The 23,696-nt window shown below is 38.5% G+C and overlaps 1 protein-coding gene across 1 annotated transcript in view; it reads right to left on the bottom strand.

Annotated features, from left to right (window-relative positions):
• Positions 1 to 1,919: 1,919 nt before the first annotated feature.
• LOC126481430 (odorant receptor Or2-like) overlaps positions 1,920 to 23,696 on the bottom strand; it is an 80,826-nt gene continuing 59,049 nt past the window's right edge. The window contains exons 4-5 of the mRNA XM_050105177.1: positions 9,097 to 9,252; positions 1,920 to 2,142 (exon numbers count right to left, since the gene is read on the bottom strand). Of these exons, the coding sequence (XP_049961134.1) occupies positions 2,086 to 2,142; positions 9,097 to 9,252 (213 nt within the window). The 3' untranslated portion in view covers positions 1,920 to 2,085. The remainder of the gene's footprint in view (positions 2,143 to 9,096; positions 9,253 to 23,696) is intronic.

The raw sequence follows: 23,696 nt of genomic DNA, 5'->3' as shown, positions 1-23,696 counted from the left end.
TTGCTGGACCAGATAGAAATGTACCAAACTCTTTTCTTAAACAGTCTTTAGATTTTTAAGCGGTTCGCGTACCCCTGCATCCCTTCTGAAAAAGTGCCCTGATTAAATAATTTCAATTATGTAGTGATTAACGCATAAAGTTGATCTTGGGCACTAACTGGTGACAGCAGGCATGGGAGAAACCGTGCCGTTTTGTGATAACACTAAGGTAAAGCTATCTTCAATTCGATGCTTCGTTTGGACATTGTTGTACTTAACGAAGTAGGTATATAATTTTTTGTCGGAAGTGAAAGAAGCGGCGAGGGCAGACTAAGGATTGAATCATAGATCTTCTGGGTTTGAGTCTTACACTTATCCTCATAGCTGCTGAACCACACTGTCATGAATTGATTGGAAACATAATTTAATTTCACTTACTTGTAATTTCCGCACATCTGCTACAGAATAACGCTCTACCACCTGTAAACTCCAAATGAACCATTGCTGTGTATTTCGGGGCCACAGTTTGAGTTCGTGAATTGTGGTTTTATTCTTCGATTGGTGTCGATAAAATAAAGTCCGAATCCTCAGTTCAAAATACTGAGTCACAAATGTAGCTCGTGGATTTCATAAATGTAGAATGATGAATTAAATGGCCGCAGTTGATTCCAGTTCAATGGCCCCAAAGTTTACTTGCGCTGTCCGGCTTTTCTATGTGCCACGTAAATGTTAATAATCCAAAAGATGTCTGCACAGTCCAGTATTGTCTTCTTAAACAACATACAAAAGACGCTCAAGACTGACATTCAAGTTGTTTATGCACTTTTGGCAACCATCATTTGGTCAGCATACAAAACAATTTAAAATGTTAGAGGTCTATCTGATCTACCACATTAACTCAAAGTAAAGTAAAGCTTTGCTTCTATAAAACGTAAATAAAGACATTCCTCTCCCCACGAGTATAAGGGACGTGATGTAACAAAATGAAGTATAAACATTCATTGAATAATAGACTTAAGCTGTGTAATTTATTTTGTGTTAGTATTAACTTAAAAGTGTTTCGTGTTGCATATTAGATAATAATACATGAGCCCAGTATTATTTCCGGACACTAGTCTCCCATCTCAGCAAACTGAAATAAGTGAAATTTTAACGACATTTAAAATGACTGAGAAATTATGTGTCAGCTTCTCATCGTAAAGAAATTTTCATGCTGATTCCAAAATTGGTCTTAGGTTTTTAAGAGACTGTAATATTTCCGATCTTATGTAGAGTTTAATAATATGATGCGTATTCCAGTAATATTAATTCCACTGATCCATTTGAGTTACAGTTTTGTGTCTAACACATGATATTGTGTCTTCCAGTATCTGCTGAATAAATATTACTTTTCAAAACAGTTTTGTAACTGAATCTGAATATTACACATCAGCTACCTTTGTAAATACGTGATACAATTTGGCATTGGTCTAATAAGTTGGTCCCCTACGAAACTTGTTATCCTATTATAGTCTTCAGTTGTTACAGGGCCACAGTTCATGATAGCAAAAAACGGGATAACGTATTAAAGTGATTACAACATACGAAATATGGATTTCTAGGGTAATCCTAAAATACAGTTTGGGGGGACTGTATGGTACCAGTGCGGTGCTGTTGTCACAAATATGTCTTATGTATAAACCAAAAATGGATTTAACTTAATACAAAGTTTGGGTTGGGTCAGAGAGTGTGTTTATAGGTGTCGTGATCGACTTTCGTTCTACAGTCGATAATCGATTACGACGATATGAATGTTAACTTTTGTTTGCTTATTCATTACAGACAATAGTGGAACACTGACTTTATTGTTTTACTCTGTTACAGAATATGTGCAATAAAGAAAATTAAATCTAATTATGTAACGGTGGTGTTCTTGTAGAATTAAATGTAATTTGGTGATGTAGTGCTACTGCAACAAATGAGTCATTATCGCATTTGCCATAAGAGCCGTGTCCGCTAGTGGAGAGCCGAGAGTGTCGAGCATCTTAAGGCCCCAGGACGAGCAGAGTGACGAACGAGGAAACAAGCGGTCCGTCGCTAGAGGTGATCAACTAGTGTTCTTTCTTCTCAGTGGTTGTTCACATTCTTCAGCACGGTGTAGTACGAGTAAGTCGCATTCACCAACTGTAAAAGAATCATAAAAAGATGTAGAGCTGAGAGTTAAATAACAACAGTTCGCTACAACTTATTTATGTATGATGAAAAAATTCGCGTTCGTAAGGACATTTGTACCTGCATACTTTCATACATACAGACGCATATAGAGTCAAAGCAGGGTCGTAAAGCAAACTCAACATCACATATTGGAAACAATTCTCATACTGAGGAGAGCGTTAGTTTTACACAAGATTCGGCCCATGTTAGTAAAACATTGTTTGGTGATAGCAAAAAAATTGTCCCTCACATTTCGGGAGACGTCGCAAAGCGCTGCAAAGCAGACAAACCAATTTGTTCACGTTTGGAGAACACAGTCATAAACTGAAAGAGCGCAAAAAGATGAATGAAACTCCCAATAGTTTGTATACTATGTTCTAACAAAACACCTGCAACAAAACTGGAAAAAAATGCGCCACATTCCAACTTCTTCCGAAGCGAATGTACTAGAAAAAAACTCAGCAATCTGCTCACAACTAGAGAAATGGGCAAATAGATGTTCGAAGAGGTATAAACCCAAACGTTTCAGAAGAATTTTATAGTGAGGTGATTCTACGTGTGAAAGCGAACCGAAAATGTCCTGTGAATATCTGTCCTATTTTCGATCATTAGGGAACTGGAAAGGGGGGAAAACTACACACATCCGTGAATGAATATGAAAAGAGGAGCGAATATTACTTACCGAAATGCTATGTAGGCGCTGTGGCGAACAGAATAATGGTGGGACAGATGAAATTGCTGACATGGGCCGCAAAATAACTACAGAAGTTCACAACGTGCGTAGGATAGTAATTACTCTCAAATAATTTTTCAAAAAGCGAGAAGCAAAATCCCAGAATAAAGAAAACTCTTCCTGACAACAGTAGGTCCAGGAGAACCGAAGAACAAAGAAAAATATAAAGAACTGTAAAACACGCGGGGGGAGTAACAAAGGAATACTTCATACGACAACACCCTCACAACATTTGGTGAATACAGTAAGAATAAACGGGTGACAGAACAGATTAGACCAGTGGTTTCCAACCTGATGTTGATTACCTCATGACACATAAAACGAAAATTGCTGAGGGATAAATTGGCTTTCGATCACGAAACTAAATAATCTTTGAAAGCCGTTCTATTACCGCTAATTCGTGACACTGTAATACTGATTACAGAAGTTACCAAAAATACAATTTTTTTAAATACTAGCATTAACGTGTGACACAGTGTGGTGGAGATTACAGCTTGTGAAACAAATTTATAAACAAAATTTTCCTCACATAGTCATTCACTACATACTTCTTACTATGCATCTGCAACAGTAAAATGGAAACTTATATATGACATATACTTAAATATCTCATTAAAATGCCTTTTCTGAGTTGTACATAGTACCCGCAACAGACTAGAAATTGCTTCCTTCTTCACTTCGCAACAACAGACAAACTAATTGACAGCGTAACAGAACAGTAGCTACGTAAAGGCTACTCCACTGGTGCAGGGCCAACACTGTACTCTTATTATTATTATTATTATTAGGGGCAATCTTCAGACACAGGGCTCTTACAGCCGGAAGTTGTCCAATTTCTGCTCATTCAAAAAGAAGGAGTTCAACAATCAAAAGATTTTCAAGCAACAAGTTTAGTGCACGTATTTTAATTCGGTTTATTTTAAATGGGAGTGCAGGGTGTGGGCGAAGCAAGTGTCGTAGGTAGAGAAGTAGCGCACAGCAAACATATTTCGTAACAAGTGTCTACCCTCATTGGGGACAGTTTCTTTCTTCTCAGAGATGGCACTGTAAGTAGCAATCGCGATGCACTGAAATTTGCTTCATCGTTCTTTACAAAAGCGCTGTTAGGAATAATAAATATCAATTGTCTCATTGACACATTCGTTCGTGATTTAATGAAACAGCTACAACCACTAAATATCATTTATCTTTCGTCATTGAGAAATGGAACTGCTCAGAGGAAGATTTTGTTGATGGTTGATAGTGGTGGTGGTATAGTGGGCAAGGGGAAGGAAGAGGGGGGGTGGTTACTAGCTAATATTTGATTGTACTAAGGGGTAATGGTCTCAGAAAGTTTCGGAACCGCTGGATTAGACCGAGCGAGGTGACGCAATTTTGAGAAGAGTGGACTCGCATTCGGGAGGACGACGGTTCATATTCCCGTCCGGTCACCTATGTGGTTTCACCTGATTCCCGAAATCACTCGAGGCAAATGCTGGGACGGTTCCTTTGAAAAAAGCACAGCCGGTTTCCTTCTCCATCCTTCCATAATCCGAGCATGTGTTCTAATAATGATCTCGACATCGAGAGGGCGTTAAATTCTAGTCTTCCTTTTGTTTTTAAATAAGAAGAGGTTTGGTTCCCCAGTGGTACTGCACACTATGATACAACAAGAGGGTACTAAAGCAAAGAAGTGCGAGAGTTCAGTTAAATTTTTTATGCGATCTTTGTTTGAACGCAAACTGTGACACATCAACAAAAGCAACTACAGGAACAGACGTTATGCCGTAAGAGTAAGCCTCTATAGTAATATCTCCCGCTGAAAATGAAATAGCTATGGCAAGACTTCAGGGCCTGGCAGAATACAAGCCCGGATTTCAACAGGTATTGAGAGACATTGTCGGAAAATTCATCACAAAATTTTACAGTGGTTGCCTTCTTCGAGAAAGAATACAAAATTCACAGGAAACGTTTGAGGTCACCATATGGAAGAAGTGTGACGTTGTGGAACTGACATGAGGCAATTTCTACTTTAAAAAGAAGTGACAGGATAGGGAACTGACAATAGGTAATTCTTACTTTGAAAAGAAGTGAGAGGATGCGGCATTCACAACAGGCAATTTATAGGCTTAATCAGAATAGATTTAGAAAGGGAAAATCAACGAAGGGCGCTACAAAGAGTGCCTTACGCTTCAGAGCTTCTATAGAGAAGTACATCGAGAGAGATGTGCTCTAACATCTGTAATGATCTCGACGTCAAGACGATGTTAAATTCTAATCTTCCTCTTTTTTAAAAAAAATCGTTGGGGCATTTGATAACATGTGATTGTCCTCCTTGTTATCGAGATGCCGAAGGTTCCTGTTTTTATCGTCTATAGGGTTGCTGTTCTGGCAGAAAAGCAAAACGAACAGGCCCTGAAGAATAGTTTTCGAAAGAACTAATCAAAAATGTTTCACAAACCAGGAATGCACCTCATCCTGAACATCAAATTCACTGAACCTCGAAGGTTTGATTACTGAGTACCATATACAGAGTTTGTTGCGTAAACATAGAAAATTAAGCAAGGAACACAGAAAAACACCTTTCGTTAGGATTTAATTGTATATCTCACGTAATTATGTATTTACGGCCTTCAATAGCATTAAATGTCCATTCTATATATGTAGAACTGTGTCACTGTAGCAAAATATACAGGTATAAAAATAATTATTGTTAAACGATTCACAGACGACCCTTTTGGCTACAGCAGAATGAAATCATTAGGAAATTGGTGTGCAGTGCTGAGAGACTTCAAGCTGATGGTGACTAGTGCAAGGAATGGCAACTAATCCTAGACTTAAGTGAATGAAATATAACGTGAGTAACCAGACGGAAAAATTCGATTTTAGTGGAGTTGGCGATCAGTCACTTACTCAGTCATACCAGTCAAGCACAGAGTTTCTGTCTCGAGTGACTGAAGGTAAACTTATATAAATCTATTCTTGAGGAAGGTAGGTTACAGGATCACATTTATTGTGCTATCGACTTGCTTGATATATAGCCTATAGAACTATGCATTTTTGGCCTAAAAACTTGAAGTAATGGAAGAGCAAAAAAGAGGTAAGATACAAACTAAAGTACTGCTCTATTTGTCTCTTTAATTATTGAATCACCCTCGTACTACTACTGTTATTTGACGACTGAGTAAAAATAATCATTCCGTACAGATTTAAAGCAATTTTTCACCTTAAGATTCCATGATAGGGTCATTTTTAAGATAGTGATTCCGTCAGGCAATTAAAATTTGACATTGGGTCTTGTGGGGTGTGTGACGGAGCCTGGGCAGTTCCATCATTCCGGTACGATTTCACATCCACACACCGTGGGGTTTTGCAACCTTGCATCCAGTAACTGGCCTAAGACTCCAGGCAGCTGTGTGCTTACCATGGAGGTAAAAATAGGAGGAGTTGTCATGACGTCACAAACGTGAAGCCGACACCAGTGAAGATCCGCCATGTTAGTTACCCCAAAACATTCGCTTCTTCTGATTTGATTCCGTGTAGTCGTGAAGTGTTTTGATAAAGAAAAAATGCCAGTTTGCGTCGCTTACGGGTGTACTAATCGTTCTGATTGTAGTCTAAAATTTAAACAAATCACATTTCATTCGCAAGTGGACTTATTTAAGCGCTATTTTATTGTATATATTTGAAACTCTGATGGACTGTAAAGTTTTACAATATGGTTTTATTTCTGTGATTTGACTTTAGATTTCCTATCAATCCAACGCGAAGAGCTCTCTGGAGGTGAGCAATACACTTGGTTTTCATTGTTTGTTTATTCCCAAGTAACTGAAAAGTTCTGGCAAGAAATATCCTGGAAATTTGCACTAATGTTTTAAAATGCAATAATTTAATATAAAAGTAATGTAACTACATGTAGTTAATTAAATCTTCAGTAAAATGTATAGAACACCTGTTACAGAGGTTAAATTATAAGTACTTAAAGGGTTACATATTTGTTAAAGCAAAGTTCCCTACCTAAGTCCAGGCTATATAGATCATTACATTAATCACTGTGGTGTCGTGTTAGCCTGCAAATTGCTGTTATTTGCCGCACTGAATGTCACTTGGTAGGAACAATTTAAAAACAAAGCAGATGTGCAAATTAGAATGGGCCTGACAATCTTAAATTCAATTGTTTGCCTTCGTAATTTAACGAATCGTTCACTTTGTTGACATGACAGCTGGCTTGTTTATATCATCCCTGCGTACATCTATGGGACACCAAAGAAAATAAGGTAAGTTTCTTTCAAACTCGAACATTTAAAATATGCATTTGACTTGAAAATGCAACGAGTACAAATCGGTGCGTCTAAACTATCAGTCATTGCTTTTGGAGTTCTAGCTTTATCAATTATCGGCACAAACACAGTGAAAGTGAACAGAAATGGATTACGAAAGCACGCTTTTCATAGCACATACTTCTCGGTTATTCGAAATGTATAAACAAAAAGGAATTACGGTACTGAGGCCAAAAGCGTCATATTTTCGTGTCGTATTACTGTATCGAATACGCATTTAAGAACAGAAAAACGTTTGAAGTTACGTTCCTTATGCTGTGCTGATCACTAAAACAGTGTAACATTTACTACACAAAACAAATATCGCGTGCACACGACAGAAATAACGAACATGAAGCAATTGTAAACACTCGTCTGCTAATGTTTTGGGGATCCAAGATGGCGGCAGGACCCGCCCACTGGCTTCTAAACAACATACATCCACCCACAGTCTAACATATCAGTCACGCCACTTCGCCTCGATTTTGTTGCCTACCGCGCCATCAGCGCCCCAGTCGGCCAGTAACTTAAACTGTGATTTCGGCGCGATCGTGAAAGCGAATAGTGGTTGTTTATTTTGATTTCTACAATGGTTTTTACAAGCGGGAGCGTTTCTAGCGCAATAAATGGCAACAGGAAGAAAACACCAGAGCTGTCTTTTTTTGGTTTCCTAAGGATCATGTTACTAAACTGTATCGTCAGGATTCACTTGCAAACTACATGTGTATTAATGATTAATGTTTCGTTTTAGGAGCAGAAAATGGCTAGTTGATAGCAGACGAGAAGACCTCATGAAAAAAGACCCAGTTTACCTGCATAATAATATTAGGTTTTGTTCGCTACATTTAGAACAAAACCAGTTCATGTACGCAGACAATAATAAACTCGTGTGGAATGCAGTACCCACACTGTTTGACATCCCAAATGAGCCACCTCAACTGACGATGAAGAGGAAACTGCCACAAAGATTCGACAATCCCTCTAAAGCTGTAAAACAGTCCTATGACACAGAAGCAGCCAGTTCAACTCTCCACTATCAGTGCCAAATTCGTGTGAATCGTCAACATAGACTGCTTTCACGATGAAGTGGTTAGATTAAGTGTAGTTAATCGTGTCTTACAAAAGCGTAAGGTTTGGTATGTATTTCATACACTTCTGTTGTTAGTCACTTAATTTTCTTTGCTTCCTTCGTGTAATGACATTATTTTGTTAGCACCTCGTTCACTGACAGATTGTTTGAAAATTATTCAAATATTTGGTTTTGCGTGAAACGTAATGTAACCAGCTCATTATAATGTTTTCAACATATTTCTCCCACTATTTGGCAGTTGCTTGTCCCACTTAGAATAATATAAAGATGAAGGTCGTACTTGTGGCAACAAGCGACGACAATGACAAACACAGTAGGCCTACAGAACGGTAAATGGGCTATAGATCGCTGTTGCATGTAGAGGTACATGTCTGTGCTTCTTAGGTGTGAATCTGTGTGTTTACATTCTTTTGATATCAACGTCGTAAGCTGCAGTTTTATCCAACGTCACAAGTATTTCTTCACGAATGTGTTGTAGCTTGCCACTCGATTCACTGTTTTTGTCCATACTTGCGCTTATTTTAGAATCATTTTTAGAAACATATATGCCTTCTGATACTACACAAACCCTTGGAGGCAGGAAAATAACTCAAAATATTTCGTAAATTACGGAGGAAATGGATGCAAAACAAACATTATGCTTACGACGCGTCTGACGTTCACCTTAGTCACCGCTAGTGTCGCTCCATCTGTCAAACGGTAACAACTTTTACAGCTGTGAGTGTCGCGACTGCTATGTTAGACTGTGGTACAGCGTAAGTCTGTAGCGCCGTCTCCCCTTATTCTACCTCCACGGTGCTTACCGACAGGAAGGTGGCCCTGTTGATGGGGAACATGCGGCCGGCGGTGAGCACCAGCGGCCTCTGGGCGCGGCACATTACCAGCAGCAGGGAGCGCTGCAGTCGGCAGCCGCTCTCGGGCCACGCACAGCTGTACACCGCGCTCGACACTGCCTCCCCCTGCGTACACCAAGCATAACGTGTAAACAGCCGGAAACACGAAGCTCTAGTCAATGCCTCATTAACTGTCCAACACACCAAGTCCATGGTAAGCGTTTAAAGCCCTTCACAGTTACATTTAAAAACGAATATATTTGATAGATCGTATAGTGTGTATTTGTGATAAACTACTGCATCCACATTTACATCCACAGAGTGTCCGAAAAGTCTTTCCCTGATTACATAAATTGATAACTCAGGCTAGAAGTAAGATACAAATATGAAACTGGTGTCTAATTGTTTACAAACTGTCAAAGTTTTTTTCACACATCGGTAAACTTCCACATGAGCACCCTTGGTAGCACGTAGCACATCTAGGCGATATTCAATTTCCGTCCACACATTAGCCAACATCACTGGAGGGATCGATTCAACTACTGTGGTTATCCGTTGCCGCAGGGTTTCAAGATATGGTACACGAGTTCAGTAGACCTCGTCCTTGACATAACCCCATAAAAAGAAGTCTAATGGGATTATGTCAGGAGAGCGTGGAGGCCAAACCGTTGGCCCATCACGACCAATCCATCGCCCAGGAAAGGTCATATCGAGGTAGGCACGGACGTCCAAACCACAAAGAGGCAGTACACCGTCTTGCTGAAACAAGACATCGGGGTGATACTGAAGCAGCTGAGGAACAGCATACAGTTGCAACATGTCCAGATACACTGCAGGTGTGATGGTAGCCTCAGCGAAGAAGAATGGCCCCATAATTCGATCGTGCAATAGCGAGCACCAAACATTCACCTTTGGACTGCCTCTGGTGCACTCCATGACCTCGCCAGGGGTTTGTGAACCCCAAATGCGCACATTATGGCGATTCACTACTCCACTGACAAAAAAGGTCGCTTCGTCGGAAAAGGCAATTCGTCTGAGATAACCATCATCGTCCTCAATACGTGATAGCATCTCGACCGCAAACTCATATTGACGTGTACTGTCATTGGGCAACAATGGAAGTGGAAGTTTACTGATGTGTGAAAAAAACTTCGGTAGTTTGTAAACAATTAGACACCAGTTTCATATTTGTATCTTACTTCTAGCCTGAGTTATCAATTTATGTAATCAGGGAAAGACTTTTCGGACCCCCTGTACACCTACATGACTGCTCTCCAATTCATACTTAAGTGCTTGGCAAAGGGTGCAGCGAACAGTCTTCACACCATTTCTCTACTGTTTCACTGTCGAATAGCGAGCGGGAAGAACGAACTCTAAATTTTTTTCCCTGTGAGCTCTGATTTATCTTGGTTTATTATGATGATCGATTCTCCTTATGTAGGGTGGCGTCAATAAAATGTTGTCGCACTCAGAGGACAAAAATGCCGATTGTAATTTCGTGAAAAGATCTCGGTGCGGCGAAAAACGCCTGTGTTTTGATGGTTGCCACCCCATCTCGCGTATCATATCCGTGAAACTCTCTCCCCTATTTCGCTATAATACATACCTTTTTTTATTAACTTGTCCGAGGTCCTCCGTCAGTTCTATCTGTTACGGATACCACAATGCAGGGTAGTACTCCAGAAGAGGACAGAGTAGTTTAGGCTGTCTCTTTAGCAGACCTGTACGTCTTCTAAGTGTTCTGCCAATAAAACAAAATCTTTGGTTCGCATTGTCCACTACGTTATCTATAAGATTGTTCCAGATTAAGTTGTAGATAACTGTAATTCCTAAGTCTTTAGTTGAATTGACAGCTTTCAGAAATGTGTAATTTTTCGTAACCGAGATTTAACGGATATCTTTTGGCACTCACGTGGATGATCTCACACATTTCATTATTAAAAAGTCATTTGACACTTTTCGCATTCTACAGATATCTTGTCTAAATCATTTTGCAATTTGTTTTGTCCTTCTGATGACATCACAAAAAATGGTTCAAATGGCTCTGAGCACTATGGGACTTAACTTCTAAGGTCATCAGTCCCCGGAACTTAGAACTACTTAAACCTAACTAACCTAACGACACCACACACATCCATGCCCGAGGCAGGATTCGAACCTGCGACCGTAGTGGTCGCTCGGTTCCAGACTGTAGCGCCTAGAACCGCTCGGCCACCCCGTCCGGCATGACATTACATGACGGTAAATGACAGCATCACCAATAAACAATTTAAGAGGGCTGCTGAGGCTGTCTCATAAATCATTTACGTAGGTAGGAACAACAAAGGAGTTATTAACGCTTTCTTGGGGAACAAAAGATAACAATTTTGCTTCAATCGATGGTTTTCCTCGTTTAGTACCAAACGTGACCTTCCTGGCAGGAAATCACGAATTCACTCACGCAACTGAAGTGATACTCCAGAGACATTCAGCGGGTTACACCTATTTTCTTTCTTGAGTATTGGTGTGATCTGTGCCAATTTCCAGTTTTCATGTACGGATCTTCTATCATGCTATCACTTGTACTTGTGGCTAACTGTGGATATCAGTTAGTACAAAAGGAACCTGATCTATGTACAGTCTGGACTGGATGTCTTATCTTTATTAATTGTCAGAGAGACAAATTAGACAATTAATACAATTTGTATTTGAAGTGGAATACTGAAGAAAGTTAATGGTGCAGCCTGCAACATGAGTGGTTTACAAAGGAATGCTGAAATCCGTTTTTACTGATCTCAACATTATTTTCGTTGTCCTCAACTATCGTGAGGCACAGTTTGAATGATTAATTTATTTACTTACGTTCTGCTTTAGATTTAGAAACGTGTGATAGCAGACTCTTGTTGTGATTTGTTAATTTAACTGCCTTCTTTATTTTATGGCAAATCAACAAAACTCTGCGCTCTGGTATTTTTTTTTTTTTTTTTTTTTTTTTTTTGCATGGTATGTACAATGTTTCTGGTGGAGACAGATATACAGTAAGAGGTATTCTAAAAGGAAAATTTCAAACATATGGTCGTTTTTCGACAGTTTTTCTTCAATAGAAGAAATAGCTTGATGCTGATGGACCAGCAGTATGATCTGTGTCAAAGAGTATATACTTCATTACTTTCAAATTGCAAAAAATAAAATGAAGTTTTAGATCTGACAGGTACTGCTGAGGGACATTGTGTAGTCATGCAAATGATGATAATGAGAAGTTGGTTCATGAAGATAACCCGGATCCTGTGTTATGAAGGAAGGAGAATCCATTATAGTCACAGTCGTTTCAAATATGAGAATGCAAATTGTGAAAGCTTATCTAATTTTGACCATAATCATTTAGAATCTATTAGAAAGCTTATGTGTTCATAAATACATCAAATACTAGTCATCCTTGTGCTTAGTTAGAGCAATTTGATATTTCACTCCCACTAACATGGCCAGCTGCTCATAAGATTAGATTGATATGTGGTTGCTTGGGAGATAAGCATACCGTTCAAAGCACATTGTGGTTAATAATTATGAATTTTATGAGGAGTTTAGACATTTGTTCTTGTTTGCATATTGGTCTGAGGCAGCACAACGCAGAGTAAAACGCGGTATTCTAATCATACAAATTTTCAATCATTCTGTTGTGAATAAAACTGCATTTTTCTTTGAACATATGTAGCTGAAAAGTCAATTTGTGTACAGTCTCTACTATCCTGTTGTTTCGCATTTGTCTTAAAAAACATCTTTCACATTTACAACGAATTATTCATGCTGACCGTGTTAAAGATGATGTAGAAGAATTTCATACTGCAAGAGTTAGAACATGATAGCAGTGATGAGAGTAGTCATTGAACGAATGATAATCAGTTGTCTTATCCTCATCTTAGGCTATAAAAGAGTCATAATTAAAATCCCAATTCACGCCACGATGGATGTGGAAGGGGTCGAGATATCAGCACGACATGCCTGATCGTATGAGATAACGGTTTTAGAAGAGGTAGAGATTTCTGGAATGGTAGACGATTTGGTCATAATGAAGGTAATAGTGGAAATGTCAGAGGCGGTCACTGGAATCATAGAAATTCAGGTCCGTATACTACGGAGATGCGTTCTACCGACCCATGGAACGACGTGTGTGCAGAGAGCCTTCAACCATGTGATTGACAACTTCGCTGCTGAAAATATGACAAACAGCAGCTGTGAACAAGTGAACATGCTGAACTTTGAAGATCTGAGAGAACTTTTGCTTAGTGAGGGTCAGAAAAATGCAAATTATTTGCTGAGTCCAGTGCTTCGAATATGTGTTAACTGAATTATTTTGACTTGTGTTCTGGATACGAGTAGTCCGGTTTCTGTGTAAGTAGATGAGCATTACAGAAGTGTAAAGGTGACCGGTTCTTCATTTAAGGTAACTAAGCTGAAAGGGGCAATTGTTGGAAAAGTGTACAGGTGAAGAGACATACGGGTACTGAATTTCGTTGTTAGGCGTGAAGACAATGCTAACTGCAAGCGATAATTTTTTTCTTTTCCTTCACTTCTGATTACCCTATGCATATATCTTTGGTGCTTCAGTCCATTTTTTTTTTGTTTTATCCTGCAGTGTGAAATATGTCTTGCTTTATTTATGCTACAATACGAAGCTCTTACTAATATGTTTACTCTTATTTTTGAGTATGAAAAATTTCAGTTTTTCTTGACCTTCTTTGGTATATATTTTTTTAAATGTGATGTGTAGAACTATGGTGCAAGAGTGATATCGATAGCTGCAGTCGAACACACAGAGTCAGAGTGTCTGCAGTGGGAAGTGAGCACGTGTATGTGTGTAACGTGTTAGTACCGCAGCCGATAAAAATGACACACAAAATATACAGCCGAGCTCTTATGTTTCGGATGCGGTTTGTACTAGACATTGACGTGAACTTTATGAAAGAAAAGTTAAACTTTTTGAATACTGCGTGCTTCGTTGTGTTACAAACTGAAGTGACAATACACACGTGAGTGGACGGTGATTGTCGTCATTACAACCAAATTGTTTTGCAGCGAAGCGAGCTGCAGAATCTAATGTACTTTTCAAGGGTCTTGTTCCGCTTGCAACAGAATGGATTTCCGCTAGCATTTAATTGTTAACCGTCGCTTCAGAAACCATTAAACTGTTAACTACATGTGAAACTGGTTTGCCAAACTGCGAATTCGCAAACATATTCGCTTGCTGGAAAGCGGATGAACTAAATTCTCGATTGGCGAGTTAAAGTGAATTTTTCACTGTTTCAATCCGTGTGTCATGTTGTTAAAAATTGTAGAGTGTGTGTCAAAAACGTTACTGGTGCGCAGTTTCAGATTGTAATCCAGACAGCATCAACAATTGCTACCGACAAACATATGCTGAAAGGGAAATGGAAGGATAGCACTGTCGCCGATTGGATCACGTACCAGGTAAGAAGACGGGTACATTTTATCGCCGAGGATCTAATTTAATTACGCTAACGACTTCACTTATCAACGCCTATGCACTGATAAGCTACAACGCAAAGTTTTTTGTCTACAAAGACTCAGAAATCAACTTAAAAACTTTCGATTGTAATTTCTTTCCTTTTGCGACGCACTTTTTCCCACCATTGCTCTTTCTATAAATAAATATATTTACAGGGAGAGTATTCATGAGTTGTTGACATTGTTTATCTTATTATTAGTCATGTCCATTACTATTTACCATCTCCGATATTTATTTTGGAAGATATTGCCCGTATTTTACGTGTCTTTCGGATGGGTATGATTTTATGTGAGTATGCGTGAGTATGTTTACGCATTTAACAACGGTATATGATAAATTACGAGATTTGCGTCGTCTGGCATTAGCTTGCGGGCTCTAACCAGTTTAAGCAAGGCTTTCCGCTTTCATTTGGGAAAGGCGTGAAATCGGTGGATCCTTTAAATCTGACAGTTGACCAACTACGAAAATGACGTTTACAGTCTGTGGATCGTCATATTACAGCATGACCGCTTATGAGTTATTTGTTTTTCGTAGTAATAATTGAGCAATATTACAGACTATTCCGCTATTGGTTGCAGTGATTACAGGATTTTGCTATACCCATACTTTTGGGGTTGATTACCAGATTCTGACATAGTTCACTTCAATACTTCGTTAATGAAACGGGTTATTTTGAGTCCAAAATAATCAAAATGCAGTTCATTACGTTTTCCCAAGTTAAATGTTCATATAAATTCACAGGAAAAAGTTCTCAAAGTAGACCTCTTAGAACAGGGTTCTTTATATATAGCTAGGGTTCGTGACAAGACTGGATAACACGTCGCCCAGGGTTCGCGTTCGTGAGAACTTTGATGATTGAGGCGATTTTGGAGTTTTAATGAATGTGCATTTAGGGGGAAAAATCGAAACTATTGTCTTAAATTTCTCACCAGACCTTTGGTTTTTTTTGTTTGTTTTTTGTCAAAGCCTGTTATGAGTGAGGGTAGTGTTAGTGCAATTCTATTACTAGATTGCCAACAAAATGTTTGTACTTTACAAGAAATATGGGAATAGGTTGGCTGAATTGAGAAGCCAGATGAAGAAGTGAAAGAAAATTTGACTAGCGTACTGCAATGCTATTCTCCTGTGTTTTCTGAACATTTGGTACAAAGTTAATGAATGCTAAAGATTCTTTGTCAGGTTGTATCCCATACTACTCATTTATAAATCAGGGAATGGACTGAGAAAATGCTGCAGCGTTGTGTGACTGTATTCGTTCTCAGTTTGTATATTAATTGTGTGTTAGTGGTGCCTAAGAAGGGACATTATAGTTGGTTGGTGATTGATTCTAGAGAGATTAAAACAATTACTGTACCTCAGACTGATAGATCATAGGCAACAGATGAATTTTTGCAAAAATTTCACAGTATTAAATTTCTGTCTTTCATTAAATTGAAGCTGTTGGCAGATTGGGTTGCATCCTTTATGGTGAAAATTCACGCGATTCTCATTTTACGGCTTTTGCTATCCATTCAGCAAGTTACCAATCAGGAGAAATGGGACTGGCTGCGTTTATCAGACATTTGATGCTATTCCTCCAGCAGATTTAAGAAAGAAATTAGCCATCTACATTTATGATATGTTAATTGCTGAAGATAGCTGGGAAGCACATAAAGAGGGTTTCGACAGATTATCGAGTACTTTCAAAAATTATGATGTCACTGTGAATCTGGAAAAATCAGAGTTTGGTAGGAGACAAGTCAAATTTCTTGGACACCTTGCGACTGCATCAGGGATTCCACGTGATCGAAAGGAAACTGAGACAGACAAACAGAGACCAGGAAACAGATTACTGCACTCTTGCGATTAATTAACCTTTCTAAAAAATTATGTATTTGAATTCTTAGGCTACACCATGACTATTCGCAATGACTGATAAGATAATTCTTTGGGACTGGGACGTCCAAGCACAGGCAATATTTGAGACTGTGTAGTAGGCTCATTTGGAGTCTCCTCTTCTGTCACATCCTGACATAAGTAAAGATTCATGTCTAAGTTCAGATAATTTTAAGATGGGTCTTGGTATTGAATTTGCCCAAGAATTTGAGGTAGATGTAGTTATAAGGCGTCCTACTGTTGATTTTGTGAGCCAGATGCTCACAAAGTTTGAACTCAAATATTCAATCACTGAGCTTGAAGCTGTATCTGTTGTATGGCATTTTCTCCAATTCATATGTCAAGTATTTGGTCAGCTGACCAATTTCTGCACATAACATCGAGCATTAGAGTTTTTGTGAGCCCAAAGTTGACTCATGGACGGTTAGCAAGGTGGGCACTACATTTACAAGACTTTAACTTCAGAGTTATGTATATTCCTGGTAAAGGTAACATGATTGGTGACACTCTTTCGAAATCTCCTCTAGGGCTGAGCCACTGACCCGTGGACGATCTTAAGAAAAATAATATCGGTGTCATGTGTTTGCAAAGTGTAGCATTTGATCATTTCATTATGCATTCACTTGAGTATATTATAAAGTAGCACGATAAAGGCACATCATGGAAAGGGCGGAAGCAGACGTGGAGAAATCAAGACAGTGTTGTAATTAGGTAAATTTAATTATTTAAAGACGATACTGAGTTTAGGAAAAGAAGTGGAGATCATTCAAACTGTGTTTTTTTTTGCATTCCTGACAAATTAGTCCACAAATTTCGTTGACCCATTCATTTGAGTAATGCACACTTTAAGTAAGGAGAAAAGCATTTGAAAGTTCTTGGCTTCATGCAAGCCTGCTCAAAATGCAGAAGTGCCAACGGTGTCTCATCATGCAGCTTTATATATGATCATCCTGTCGAGATTGAGAGAGCTTGCTGCAGTTGATTTGTTTGTTTGTCTTCCATGAAAAAGTCAAGGTCACTCATATTTTAGTTGCTGTTCAAATGACTCTAAGCACTATGGGACTTAACACCTGAGGTCATCAGTTCCCTAGACTTAGAACTAATTAGACCTAACTAACCTAAGGACATCACACACATCCATCCCCGAGGCAAGATTCTAACCTGCGACTGTAGCAGCAGCGCGGTTCCGGACTGAAGCGCCTAGAACTGCTAGGCTACAGCGGCTGGCTTAGTTGCTGTGGATCTGACTTCCACCACTCACGTCACTGTGGAAAGCTACTAGTCAGTCAGTTGTATGAGCATTTCTGAGTGACTTTCTAAGTAAAGTTGATCATGTTAATGAGATAACCAAAGTAAATTTGACGATGTTGATAAAGTAAAAAAGTTAGTTTGAAAGTGTAAATGAACTGCCTGTGCTGGCGTAAGCTGGCGCCAGCACATCAGGCAGCAAAGAGGTTGCGAGAAGATCGATAGAAGCCAACGACAGACTCGCAGGAAATGTGCTGCCAATGCCCTCTCGGCCACCAGTATTTAGATCGCCAGCGCGGACTGGAGGGCCAGTCTGTTGCACCGAGTGAGTTCCAGTCTGTCATCCCCGAGCCACCGAGTTGCAGTTGCAGTTACAGCCTCTACCTAGAATCAGGCAGCACATAGCGAGCAGAATAGTGTTCATCTCGGACTTGTACTTCACCAGTAGAGAGCTTGTATGACAATGACTTTTAACCCAGTTTACATATGGATGCAGTTTGTGTTATGGAAGGAGGATACTGGTCACCAAACAGCATCCTCACCTTGCTCCCTTGGTACACGTCTATAGAGACAACGAGACAACATAAAACAGGCAACTGATTTGAAGTCTTTACCTCCGGTTTTAGTACTGAACAGTCAGCTTTCATTGGATAAGATATGGTCAAAATATATGGGTATAAGTGTTAATAAGATCACATAACCGATCCAGCAAATGGTACTTACATGTACACAATTTTTCCAGTGTTTTTAGAACCATATAGAATGAAAAACGTGGTATACCCAAACGCAGTTGAGGCTGACACACTTAAAATAAAGAGTGTAAAGGAATGCTTCATATACATCACATCAGGAAGCTCAGTCAATAACAGAGTCATAGAGAATGATAATTTGTCTTAAATGAAAAGTTTTGAATTTTATTTATTTCCATATGAATTTTGAATAATGTTTTTTGATATTCACATGGCAGTAAGCCCAAAGCCCATGTAAACATTGTACCATGGGTGTTTAATCGCATGAGAATTTTCGTAGAAACTTAAGAAAGTGTTGGAAATGAAACTAGGATGGAAGTAAAGGATGAAAACCACGCAAAGGTGGTAAGATGTAAGTATAAGTAAACATATAAGTAAATAAAGAGAGAGAGAGACTGAGAGACAGATAGGTATGACAATGGTTAAGATGCTATCATGTGAAGTTTTCCTTACATACTAAGCAATATGTATGTGCATATATATCATTTTGTCATTTTGTATGTAAAATCTATACTTTTGACAATAACTATTGTGCTGTGACTTTTTTTTAAAAATAATAGATTACAGAAGAAAATGCTTGTACTAATTACCGGTGCTTTCTGGGAACAGAGAAGAGCTGCAGGATACAACAATGACAGCTGTAAAAATGTATTCTGATCCAACTTTCGTTATGAGTGAAATGGTAGGTTAAAAGGAGAGTGGATACAATCTAGGCTAGATAGTATCAACTTTTGTGGTGACATCAGGTTTGACTAACATTTCAGATCATTCTACAGGCAGATAGCGATTCATGGGGACGATAGCCACCCAATGAATTAGAACAAGTGGGTTGTAGCTGGTGCTGGAATTAGATAGCAGTACACGATTTAGTATTTTTGCAGCATTGAAGTAATTGTGATTTATTTAAAATTTGTGTGGGAGTAATGAGCCATGTGTCATGGTTGTAGGGTAGTTCACCGTCTCAAGGATCCATGAATTAACCATTTGTAACGTAAACTGTTTTGTGTAACATGATACTTTGAACCTATCATGAGTCTCGTTTATTTTGTTTCAATGTGAGGCTTATCTTAAGAGGTCCAACTTGTGAAATAAAGTGTATAAATAAAATGTATCTATGTATATTTTCCATATGATGATGTCAAACTATTTCATCTGTGTGCTTTCATTTATCAAAGCAGGGGGTGGATGGCATGACTGAGACACTATCGCACTATGTATGGGCAGACTGACTGATTAGCTGTGGATGATGCCACCAAACTCTTTGGCCTTGCTGTAGAATATGGAGGACACTGAGTCTGCCTGTCAGACCTGAACCCAGTATGTAATGAGGTGCTAGCTGCATTATTAGCCTGAGCTGTGGAGGATATAGTCCTTTGTCCCTCCATAAGACTTCAGAAAGTATGCAGTGTCTAGAGCATGTCGAGAACTGTTTCACATACAGAAACACGTACAACCATTACTGCATATCTAAAACAGGTCTGTTGGGAGTTTGTTATTTGCATTTCTGGACTTTGTTTAAACTTTGGAAGTCTCAAATACAAGGCGATATTTTGAATCGCTTATTATTCTCGCGCAGTCTTTGGTCAGAGTAGCTATCTTGTCATCGCTGTTTGGCAGAGAGGAGCGCGGGAGTTCTTTCGTTCGAGGAGAGATGAGTCAGGCGCCGAGAAGAGGACTCTTGGCATTGCAGACGTAAAGTTAAGTGCCTCTGTGTTTAAGTAAAACAGAGGAGAAAGAATCGATTAGCGATTTAGAATGGAATGAGATGTAACGAGATTAGAGGAATGAAGGTAATGGTTTTTTAGTTGTATTGCAGTCGCGCGTAGTTTCGAAACATTGTTGAATGAGATGTTCATATTAGGGAACTTCACATTTTTCGTAAAAGATTGAGTAATTTTCACTGTAAGCTGTTTTTCGTGTTTATTAATTATTTGTCTAACATTTATGGGAGTAAGAGATTGATTTCAGTGTTGCCCTTTGTCACTGTTAATGAGTGTTGTAACATGAATTTCATGCATATAATAATATATCAGGTAATCTGAAAACAATTAGTTAAACAAATATTTCACCTAAGAGCATTGTCCACATCCTTGATCCAAATCATTTTTATTTAAAGAGTGTTTCACTCAATGATGTGTATAAAAATGTTTACTTGTTGTCTGGAGCATTGCTCTAAGCCCTCAGCATTATAGTTAGAAATTTGCAGCTGGCGCATGGAGAGAAGCAAGCACCGTGTTTGCAAGCAATTATATTATGATGTAAGATATATTCATTTCAGGATCAATTTGCTACAAAAATTATCAACGTATAGGGACCATTTCTTGAATAACATTATTAGACATATCATTAATGCACGGGAACCACTTTGTTTAATGAAAGAGATTAATAGTAAAGTTCAGGATTTAATCAGTTTGCACACTTTTTTTTAGAAAGATTACAATACAGGGCCAAATTCACGTTGTATTGTTGCAGGCAGTAGTGGTACAGGCTACCCTCCGCCACATACCGTACAGTGGCTTCCGGAGTGTCTGTGTATATGTATATTTGCTTGCTCTCACTGTTGGAAATGCACAAAGTCACAGCAAAGTTACAACCAACCAACCAAACAAGCAAGTAAGAGTTCAAAAAAATCAAACAAAAACAACGTAACGTTAAAGGAAACTTTCACTTGGTGACAGCTCTGTTCGATTCGGGCGTCGGGGAATCTTGGTGAATTTTGTGGTCAGACATGTGCACTGCTATGTGTAACATTTTGTTCGTAATAACTTTTTGCGCTTCACTTATAAATTAATCATTTGTGTTTTATTTCCCATATGAGTCAACATACTTACTTTTGACAATTTATCTTTTTGTGAATATTGTTCTTTATCGCGATGCCGCGTTAAGATGGTAAACAGTAGCTCTCAGACCAGTAATGTTCAGCCATTAGCTACGTCAACAAAAAATAATACCATGATTTCCGACGAATTATTGTATCCTATTTTAGAAAGTCAGACAAACTCGACAATGCAAGAGGTAGATTCTACCCTCACAGACAGTCTCGTTCCAACAAATATGCAAACGTTACCGAATTCAGATAGCAATGTGTTTGCAAGACTAAATATTTCTTTCGTGAGTGATGTATCTGTTTCACCTTTACAAGTTTTAGATTCCAGACAGGAGGAATCCGCCACAACACAGGCATGCAAAGACAGGTCACAACAGAAGCAGGCAGTGAGACTACTCATAAACAATACGCTCATCACACTATGATTAACGGCAGTGCTTCACAGACCAATGATTTTCGAATTATGCTGAGATTTTACTCGCAGAAAACAACCAAATTCTAGCGGCTTAACAACAAGAAAGTAATAAAATTTTAGCGACACATCTTGATGCAAAACAGAAGGAAAGTAACAAAATTAAAGCTAGTCAGGTATCAAGTCACATTGTCTAAAAACTACGAGAGCACAAGGAAACGCTTGAGAATCAGCTAACAAACCACATTGACACAAAATTAAATAACATTTCTCACTATGTGGACGCGTTTACGGAAAATCAGACACAGATGCAGCCTTTACTTTCGCAAGGAGTTGTTGAAGTAGATAATTAGTTAAAACATATTAAAGAAACAACGCACAGAGAGAAAGAGTTGCTTCTCAATAAAATAAATAAAGTAGTTCCCAGCGCTACAGTCGGAGGCCACAACGTGAAAACAATCAAGCTTTAGGAACAGATAGTCATTTGGAATAGGAAAGTAATGAAGTCATCAATTACACTAAGACACAACTGCAATCTCTAACAGCACAAATATAAGACATTTCTGAGAAAGCTGAACAATTAGAACACAGACTTTTCGGATTTGACGAATTCCATATCTCAACGTAATACACCTTGAAACACTCAGAACGAAAGCTTCGAGAGGTCTTCATCACATCACCAATAAAAAACCGTTCATTAATTTTCTTGTTTTCCCAATGATGTCAACATCACACCGATATATAACGGTCACGTTGTGGCCTCAGATATTTCATTTTCTTTTGACATCAACAGGTTGTACGTAGTTAGCAGTTACGTTTTTCTACATTTTTCTTCAATTTACGTGTATGTACACATAATATTAACAGTTCTTTTAGCACCATACAATACTATAAGTGTAAGCCATGTCGTATGTTTATTTTCACTGTGTCATTATTTTAATGAAATAGATACAATGCTTGTTGCAGGGCATATACAATGACCTGTTCTAAGGTAACTGACCCAGATCTTTACAGTGCATCATTTTACAAGCACAGGCTACGTAAAATAAGACAGCAATGATGTTTTTTCTTTAAAGACAAATGCATCACAGAGGACAAAAGTAACTTGAGAAACAATAACATCGATTTTTGCGCGTCGTAATGCATTTTCTCTTACAGGCTGACGTATAAAAGTACGCAAAAATGGATTCCAGATATAAATGATAAAACAGGTAGGGTGCACATATTTCTACAGTATAACATCTACTCTCAAAAAAAAAAAAAAAATCGGAGGAGATATTTAATTTCAGCGCCTTACACTGAGATACACTAACACTGTGCCATAACCAGGGTTTCTTCATTGACTGTGAGAGTTTTACTACTGGCGTCATATGTGAAGCGAAGACTTACAAGGATTTGTTATAGATGAAGTATGTAAAGCGATGATTTATGGCTTTTTATAGTGAGGATATGATGACACAATAAGAAGTAATGATCATGAACCTTTTATGATTATTATGCAGACATTTATGATTCATGATATGAGATATGGAATATTGATGCTAGCGATTGTGTGATGATTTTACCCTTGGTGTATGCTTTGTTGGTTGTGTTTTGGTGTGTTTCTCTGATCAGAAGTATTTCTGATGGTTTGCGATAAGGTGTTAACAAACGATAATGCAAGTCTATGAATTTACAGGAAGATAAATACTTTGTTTCAACAAGATGCATTTTTTTCTCCGTTTATAGCAACGTGAAGGACTGAAGACGCTTATTTCCATGTACTTTCTTGGATGAATTTGTGACTTTGCTTGCGCTAATGGATTTTTCCTCTTTCACAGGTTAACACAATTTTTCATCCTTTTTCAGCTATAGCTAACCGATTTCATTGGAAAGACATAATTTCTTAATTAATTCATTCTGTATGTTTATTATGCCTGTTCGTAGACATTAAGTTCTCTTCTTGATACCATTTGA

This window comes from Schistocerca serialis, chromosome 5 (genome assembly GCF_023864345.2).
Source record: "Schistocerca serialis cubense isolate TAMUIC-IGC-003099 chromosome 5, iqSchSeri2.2, whole genome shotgun sequence".
NCBI classification, from domain to species: domain Eukaryota; kingdom Metazoa; phylum Arthropoda; class Insecta; order Orthoptera; family Acrididae; genus Schistocerca; species Schistocerca serialis.
This window is presented reverse-complemented; position numbering and strand designations above follow the sequence as displayed.